Source organism: Apis dorsata, unplaced genomic scaffold, assembly GCF_000469605.1.
Source record: "Apis dorsata unplaced genomic scaffold, Apis dorsata 1.3 scaffold_5, whole genome shotgun sequence".
NCBI lineage: Eukaryota > Metazoa > Arthropoda > Insecta > Hymenoptera > Apidae > Apis > Apis dorsata.
The window spans coordinates 189714-198718 of NW_006263308.1; the positions used below are offsets into that span (position 1 = coordinate 189714).

Genomic DNA, 9005 nt, shown 5'->3' on the forward strand with positions numbered 1-9005 from the left:
CGCACTGCACCAAAAATTTTCACAATTCTACGATCTTTCCCCTCGCTCCTTAGCTTGGATACCTAACCACGTTATTTCTTTAACGGTGTCGATGATGCTGGCTAATTTAAATTCTTTCTTTTTTAGTGGATAATCGACTGACAGTGGCACAACGGTGATCAGAAGTGGCTGAGAAAGGAAAGCAAACGAACAGAGAGACATATAGGCTGTTTCACAGTTGCTAGACATATAATAGATATCCAAGTTTCAATATGAATATAAGTTTTTTGTGATTTAAAAATAAATTTACTGTGAACATTCATTTTTTTACGTTGCTCTATTATATGTCTTCATTCATATACTTATTTATATATTCTATTACATTATATGAATATTTTTTTCTTCTAATGAATTTTGCTTTCAGTAAGTAATGTGTATTATTGAAAAGTTTTTTTGAAGAGACCTGCAACTACGAAACAGCCAGTAATATATGCACACATACAAGAAAAATGTTGCGACGTGTAAAAGAATGAGCCAACGAACGAGGGGATGCAATGTGAGGTGCAATGCGGACAAAGTGAGCGATAAATGCGGCTTTCTTGATGAAAAACGATCGTATGTATGGATGTGATGTATCTATGTAGCATGTGATATGCATGATGACAAAAGAGATACTTTTGAGCTTGTTAGGAAAAGGGCGACAGCGATAAACATAATTGATAAAAAAAGAAAAAAAAAATGAAAAAAAATAAATACAATGATAATGAGAGGAAGGAAATCGAAATATTTTGAGGAATGGTGCCCACATGATCTGGTAAATTTTAAGATTAAATGTGAGATCTTGGTATTTGATTTTTTTTTCTGAACATATTCCTCTTTTTCTCTTTTGTTTTTTTTTTTTGGTTCATTTTTTTTTTTTTTTTTCATTCAGAAACGAGTTTAAATGGCGTATATGTACAATTTCTGGTTTCCTCTGTTACATGTGTTGTTAATTCATCCAGGGAGATGCAAGATCTCCGTTACCTGTACAGGAGGGATAATTTTTCAAGTAAAGCTCAAGAAAAATCCGCAACTACTTCTCTATGTATCCTACAACAAATGGCTCAGTAAAAGCTTCAACAAAGCGCGAATGCAGAAGATTAATATTAAAAGATGTGAGAATAGAACCCCATATTATTATATGCATATATTTCATTACTTCATTTTCCATAATTGCAACACGTGCTTGTATATTGCGGATCAGGACAACCACACAGAAGCATCTCATTATACATATATATATATATACCCTACATTAATAATCATTTCTTTTATTTAATTTATGTTTATGTTATTTTTTTCAATGTTTCTTTTCTTTTATTTTGCCTTTTTATCATTGTTAGTACGCTCAACGCGAGAGCAGCGAAAATTGTTAGTCCCAATTCGCAAGGTATTTTCGTATCCTAACCTCATCTTGCGAATTGGGAGATGACCTAAGCGGATAGAGAGAAATAAATGCAGAGAATGAAAAAAATCGGTTTGAAAAGAAGAAAGTTCGGCTCTGTGCGTGTGATGAATAGAAATGGGGATCGAGAAAGAACAAGAACCAGAGATGGGAAGAGACAAACAAGAAGGAGAGAAATATATATAAGATGTATAGACATAGAAACAGATAGAGAAACAGAAAAAAAGAGAGAAAGACAGAGATAAATAGTTAAAAGTTACAAGTTATTGAAAGAACATAGTCGAAACAGCTCCGGCGAGAGAATAGAGTGATTACAGATAAAGCGCTAAGCGCAAAAATATCACTTATTATATTAATAACTCTAATTATTCCGAATTTTCAGCTTTGAACTTCGGAATCAAAAGTTTATAAACTTGAACTCAGTTCAAACACGCTACTGAGATCCCTTGCACCAAACAAAAACGCAAATATATTACAATATATGATATATTGTGAGTGACGAGCATAGTGAATCGTCAAAAACGCTGTTTTCATTAGTTACTCTTTCACACAAACAAGTACGTAGACGTCAGAGAAGGATCTTCAGTCATGCAATGACTAATATTGAAGTTTAAGTTTTTTAAAACAAGATACGAGTAACAGTTTACTATCCACCAAGCAAACTAATACTCATTTTTTCCAATATAAACTCTACGTACTACAGTATCTAAATAAATAAATACATGCTTAACAAATTTCCAAAAATTTTACTTCCATAATAATATTAATATTCCAGATAATGATATTTTTAATTATCTTTTTGAATTTTTTATGATACTTTATAACATTTTCATATTCATTTCTTCCATTAATTTTGAGTTCAAAATATTTTAAATAAAGACTTGTCTATACTGACAAACATTGTCCTCAAACAATCCATGTACATTATTTGTCAGCAGTCGAGGAATATTGCTGGATCATGCACACAGATCATATACAGGAAGTGTCGTGCGTTCACATTTAGTTTATCAGTTGAAATATAGACCAATAGTTAATCGTGAGTTGTCCCAGGATATATTTTATCTTCTATTATCTACAGATTGTCGAAAAATAATTATTTGTCAGTATAGATTAACCCTTTTATTCGTTCTCTGTAATATATAGAATAATTTTCAACTTCTTCTTATACCTATAATTCAAAAATATATACAATCTATATTCAGATACTGTGGTACTTTCTTATTCAATTTTCTATCTTCGAACATTCAAAGTTTCTTTCTCAGAAGAAACTTGGAACATTTTATCACTTGGCCAGCATTAACGTAAAATTACGAGAAGAGGGGAGCGAGGGAACAACTGAGCACGCGCGTTTCATTCTTGTCCAATGTATTCAATTCAAATCACAGTGTTCATCATATCATTATTTAAATTGGATTCCTTTCAATATCCGAGCATCTACGTAAGGAGCATGCTACGTAAAGCGGTATACTAGTATGGAGTGAAAGACATATGACGAGCAAAAGCAATAGAAAAAGGAATTGTAAAAGCGAAAACATAAACCAATAGAAGCGCTACGATATATCATATACAGCTATCAATAATAATAATTAATATGAGTTCCACGATGCATATCTCCCTTCTATTACACCTTTACACGATACCAATACTAATGATACTTATCTTGGTAGTGTCTTTTTCACTATAGATGTTGCTACACTTATATTTCATAAATTATATGCAAATATACGTATAATATAATGACGGATGTTCGTTGTATAACAGAAAATATTGTCCTAATAATATATGTACATAAATATTTGAATATTTTTCTATATTAATATTGAGAAATATGCGCATAATTATGTAAAAATATTAAATTAATTAATTAATTTAATAGAAATTAATTAATTCCTATAATTAATATCGAAGATATAATATTTGAGAAGGGGAAATTTTTCATAAATATTATATTTCATAAATGTAATTTTCAAGAATTGCATATAAAATTAATACAATATTTTTTATACAACTATTATCCATTGTCAATTTTCCAATAAGACATTTTATATTCGTACACAATAGATAAACGCAGAATAATCGTATTTAATTGTTAAACATTTTTTAGATATATATAAATATAAATATATATAATAAATCTTCCTCGATAAACAATTCGATTGAGATAAAGAGGTTCATGCAAAGGCGATTGTCGTGTATTAGGAAGATCTCGATAAAAGCTCGTAGAAGCTGCGTATAATAACCCGTTAGAACTCAAATTATAATTGTGCTTTCAATTTTTAAAATTAATTAATTTATAAACAAGACACACGTTAATGCGTGCTTGTTAAATTCATTCTTAAAGCTTCAAAAGTTTTCATGTTATTATTAATTAAGAAATTTACTCCTGTATAATGTAACGCGTTCCTGTTGCGTCACACAATGCAAGAAAGTAAGAAAAAATCTTCACTTCTTCCCATTTTACATTCTCTTAATTTAATTAGTAAAATATGATTGATTTAATTCATAGCTCCTAGATGCTTTTTAGAGTGCTTTTTGCTATATATATATTGATTTATTCTCTTTGGTTTTCAGATAAAAAAAAATTAGAAAAAAAAAATAATAAAAAAAATTATACGATAAAAACGGAAGAGAAATCGAAAAGAATAAAAGTAATAAAAAAATATAATTCTAAAATATTTTGCTTGAGAACGCAACATGGGCGAAACCATTATTTTTTATCTAAATTAGGCCAAAGGCTGCGCCCGCTAAACTGAACAGAAGTATCTCTTATCATCTAGACACTAAAGAAAATGGTAATCTTTTTACGTGAATATATGTTTATAACTTACGAAAGGATTTTAGGAATCTTGCGCGTAGGAATAGTTGTAATTACTTGGCCCCACAATAGAGTACCGACTCCGAAGAATAGGCACCACATCCATTGTTCTAATGTGAGAGCTTTCGTGCTGAACGCCATTTTACCATATTGTATGATAACTACCTAGAAAACAGACGTAGGATTTTATTAAAAGGATACAAGAAATAATAATTGCGATATCACCCAAATGTAAAGCGACTTCTCTTGCATTCTCCGTTTCTGTTTAGCTGGAATCTTTATTAATTTATTATTTAATTAGATAGAAGAAAAAGGTAATATTCTATCTAAAAGATAATTGATAGATAGCTAAAAACAAGTATTAATAAATTCTTCTATAATAGATTCAAAATCTACATTATACTATGCTAGATTTCACTATAGATTTATCAAAATAATATTTAAGATTTCTAATATTCTACAATGTTAATTTCTATTCCTAATTTCATATGTAACGAAGAGAATGAGGACAAATACAAATACAATATCGTCAAATACATAATCATAGTTTTAATGATAATCTTAATAGTATTGTTATAATTATTAATTATAATTCCTTCGTATCATCCAAAGATTACTTTTTTTTTTTTATATTATATATATATATATATATACACAATCATCTTAACATCGGCCTTTATTCGAAATGATGAGTTGTCAGATCATAAGTACCGATATGATATATAAGTATCGATCGATATTATCTTTAAGTGAAAAATCATTCTGTAAGATAATTTACCTGCGATAGACATGTCACGATCCAGATAGTGTAAAAGATGGGATTGGTGAATATTCCTTGGAAGACATTACGCTGACCATGGATTTTTCTAGCGTTAAATTCGTTGAAAAGTGTCATCATGACGAATGTATTAAAGATAATAGTAAAGTGTTGCGTTGGACCGCCGCCAGCCTGCGCAACTCCTCGGCCTGTTTCGATGTCGAGCATCTTATCACCTATTAAGCATATTTCTCCATTGAAAGAATGTAACCGTTTCATTCATCTTAAAATCCAAAAAAAAGAAATTACTTATATAAAATCATTTAAAATATTAATTTAATATTGATTTGAACTATTTCTTTTTTTTTTTCTATTAATATTGTTACTCGTTAATATTGAATCGTTCGAAAAGAATAATGAAGTTATTATTTAATATCCTTTGGATTCAAGATGACACAGAAAAAGTATAAAGATAAAACGGTAAAAAACAGTAATATTTACCAACGAAAAGAAGCATAAAAATTACAGTCAACTGATAGATAGCTTGGCCAAGAATGTTCTTCATCATTGTCCTGGAAATGAGCGGTTTCGTGCGACCATAGGGTTTACGAAGAAGAAGATCAGGCGTAGGCATTTCGGTGGCCAATGCAAGAGATGCTAATGTGTCCATGATTAAGTTCACCCACAACATCTGCACCGCTTTAAGAGGGGAATCTTGCACGGCACATGCCCCGATAAAAGCAACTATAACAGCGACGATATTGACGGTCAATTGAAACTGCAAGAACTTTGCTATACTATCGTAGACGTTTCTACCCCACATAACTGCCTTCACGATCGACGAAAAATTATCATCCGTTAAGATGATATCGGAAGCTTCCTTGGCGACGTCGGTGCCAGCGATACCCATGGCAAAACCGACATCAGCCTTTTTCAAAGCAGGGCCGTCGTTCGTTCCATCACCAGTTACAGCAACAACTTCGCGACTCACGCTCGCTTTGCTATCGATTATGCCTTTTACGAGTGTATACTTGTCTGTAGGTGACGATCTAGCCAACACCCTTAACCTCGGCCACACTTTGTCCAACAAATGTTGTTGTACTTCGCCACTGCTATCGCGAATCCTCCTATTGAACTCTTTGCCTTCGAGGATCAGGAAATCTTCGTTTGGTTTCAAAATTCCACATTTCAAAGCAATGGAACGCGCGGTATTTATATTGTCTCCAGTCACCATTCGCACAGTGATGCCTGCTTTTTGACACTTTCTGATCGCTTCCGGCACCTCGGGCCGTACCGGATCCTCGATACCCACAATGCACAAACACGTGAGATTGTTCACGACATTTTCCTCGTCATCCCAATTCGGCTCGTTGTCGATATGAACCTGATTAATTTCTGCCTTTCCAGGAACGAAATCGCGATACGCGATGCAAATAGTACGGAGACCGTCACACGCCATCGGCTCGATCACGTTCTTTACCAGACGCTCTTGCATCTCTTTGGTAAATTTTTCCAAATGACCTTCACGACCATATATAAAGGCACATCTGGAACAATGAAAAAAAAAAAAAAAAATCAAAATCAAAGAAAATCGTTAAAAGAATATCGAAGTGACAAATGACAAGAATTTTAATTTAAAATCTGATTTTATGAATCATTGTGCGTGTACAAAATAACTCGCATCATTGAAATATCTTATTCATAATCGTGAATATAAATGATCATGAATATAAATGAGAAAGAATCTGGAACGAATAATCATTAAAAATTTAAAAAGAAATAAACGCACTTCTTCATGATGATCTCGGAAGCGCCCTTGGTAAAGAGCCTGTATCCACCACCTTTCCTCGGGATGGCGGTGGACATGCTCTTCCTAACGCTATTGAACGTGTATACCCGCGTGAAAGTTTCCTCAGGTTGATCGTCTCGTATCGTCTGATAGTTCATGCCCAGGGCTATTACAAATCCAAGTAAGGCACATTCGGTTTTATTGCCGACTTGAAGCGGCAAATCTGTAGGTTCCTGCGCAGGCATTATTCTGGATGTGTACGCCGAATTAATAGAAATAGCTTGAACCATTAAGTTTCCGACATGCGACGGGATATCCGAAAACTGCGGGGTTATTTTACTCATCTTTTCGCATATGTACGATTGAACAACGGTCATTCGGTTGGTTGTCAGGGTACCAGTCTTGTCCGAACAGATTGCCGTCGCGTTACCCATCGTTTCACAAGCATCCAAATGACGCACCAAGTTGTTGTCTTTCATCATTTTCTATACACAAATATAAATTCTTCGATTATCAACAGTTTTCTTTCGTACGATTTCAAGGATAAATAAAATATATACGATCTGAAAAGTTAGTTTTTAGCATAAAAAGAAACAAAGAAAAAATTTAATTTAAGGTAAAAAAACAAATAAATTTCCAGAATACTCAAGTGCATGTTTTTGATCGATTGATGTTATATCATCTCATTCGTACATAGCTAGATATCGATATTTTTATCAAATGCTTTTCAAATTATATTTGAATAATTTTTTAATTTTTTGAATTTAATATTTTAAAAGAATAAATTTAATAAATAGTCACCTTAACGGAATAAGCAAGGGAGAGGGTAACAGCTAGAGGAAGACCTTCGGGAACGGCAACTACAAGTACCGTTACACCAATGATCAAATGCCGCACCAAATCACCAGCGTATGTATTTTTCCAACTTTTCCCCTGCACGTAAAATGTGGTAACGCAGAACTGAATGACTAGAATGACAACGGTAAGCACTGCTATGGTCGAGCCGGCGTAACCGATTTGTATGGCGAGTTTAGTTAGCTTGGCTTGTAAAACACTCTTCTCCTTCTTTCCTTCAGGTGCGTGGCTAACTGCATGGTGGTTCTCCGCAGGTTCAGGCTTGGCTGCGCTCACATGGCTGTTCCCAGTTATTTCTTCATCTGTTTCATTAATAACATACACATTCGTATTTAAATTTCTTTATAAATATTGTTTAAAGCTCGATTCCCTTTTTTTATGTCTTTTCTTTTTATTTATATCCGTTAATTAACTTTTATATATCGCGTTTTTTCTTACATGAATTCAGTACTTATTCGCCATATGCTCGATTTTTTTTCACGGATATATGTATATATATATATATATATATATATAATCATTTCCTGAATCTAATGAAAACAGTATCTCATATAAATTTCTCATATAAATTTCAAAACGAAGGATCTCGATATTTTTTCGTTTTTCATTAGCTAGTTTCTATATTCGTTGTTGTTTAGAAAAATGAAATAAAATAAGAATTTCATGTCTTCAGCTCACGATCGATTTCAAACTGAGCTTATTATGAATAAGTACCCAACAAAACGTTAATATCTGATAGGATTCATATTAGAACTCTACTATAACTCGAATTCTTAATAATACTCTTACTACCGTATATTTAAATATACGAAATATTTCGAATTTTGGTTTGAAATTATAGCTATTCAATTTGCATCTATTCAAATCTGAATATTCGAGCAATAGTAAGAGCCTTAGTTATAAAACTATATGATTTAAAGATAATATTTCAAAAATAGGAAAACTAGAAAAACATGATTATTTGATTATTTGATTTTTAATCCTAATATATATACTAATTTCATTGAGATGTAGAAAAATCAGGCAAATAATGGAATCGAGTTTCCTTATAGTACATTTACAACTACATATATTGCATTTACATATTTTTCAACTAATATTAAGATATTAAACGATACTGATGACTAATATTAGTAATCAGTATCTATTGAAGAAAGGGAAGAAGAAATGTAGATATAATAATATAAGCCGGTAATGAAGAGAGATAATCATACGAGTTAATCGAAAGGCATAACATGTTATACGTTAAGAAACATAGACACGTAAAATAATTATAAAGTGTATAAAATAGAGGGAGGGAGAGAGGGAGGGAGGGAGCGAGAGAGAGCGAGAGAGAGAGAGAGAGAGAGAGAGAGAGAGAGAGAGA

The 9005-nt window shown here is 32.3% G+C and overlaps 1 protein-coding gene and 2 long non-coding RNA genes across 19 annotated transcripts in view; 2 read left to right on the plus strand and 1 right to left on the minus strand.

The window, feature by feature from the left end:
* LOC116185006 overlaps positions 1 to 307 on the plus strand; it is a 4029-nt gene extending 3722 nt beyond the window's left edge. For both annotated transcript variants that reach the window (XR_004149707.1, XR_004149705.1), the window contains one exon: positions 127 to 307. This is a non-coding gene — a long non-coding RNA (uncharacterized LOC116185006). The remainder of the gene's footprint in view (positions 1 to 126) is intronic.
* The window catches only part of LOC102680462 (plasma membrane calcium-transporting ATPase 3), a 64331-nt gene that overhangs the window by 27920 nt on the left and 27406 nt on the right, over positions 1 to 9005 (minus strand). For all 16 annotated transcript variants that reach the window (XR_004149700.1, XR_004149701.1, XR_004149696.1 and 13 more), the window contains 5 exons: positions 7586 to 7941; positions 6785 to 7269; positions 5497 to 6542; positions 5017 to 5231; positions 4252 to 4403 (listed from right to left, as the gene is read on the minus strand). Coding sequence is in view for 11 of the 16 variants with exons in the window: in XM_031508396.1 (XP_031364256.1) it covers positions 4252 to 4403; positions 5017 to 5231; positions 5497 to 6542; positions 6785 to 7269; positions 7586 to 7941 (2254 nt within the window). In the remaining 5 variants the exon portion in view is untranslated. The remainder of the gene's footprint in view (positions 1 to 4251; positions 4404 to 5016; positions 5232 to 5496; positions 6543 to 6784; positions 7270 to 7585; positions 7942 to 9005) is intronic.
* On the plus strand, positions 482 to 1242 carry LOC116185008. The gene is made up of 2 exons (XR_004149709.1): positions 482 to 594; positions 981 to 1242. It is a non-coding gene; the product is annotated as an uncharacterized LOC116185008 (long non-coding RNA).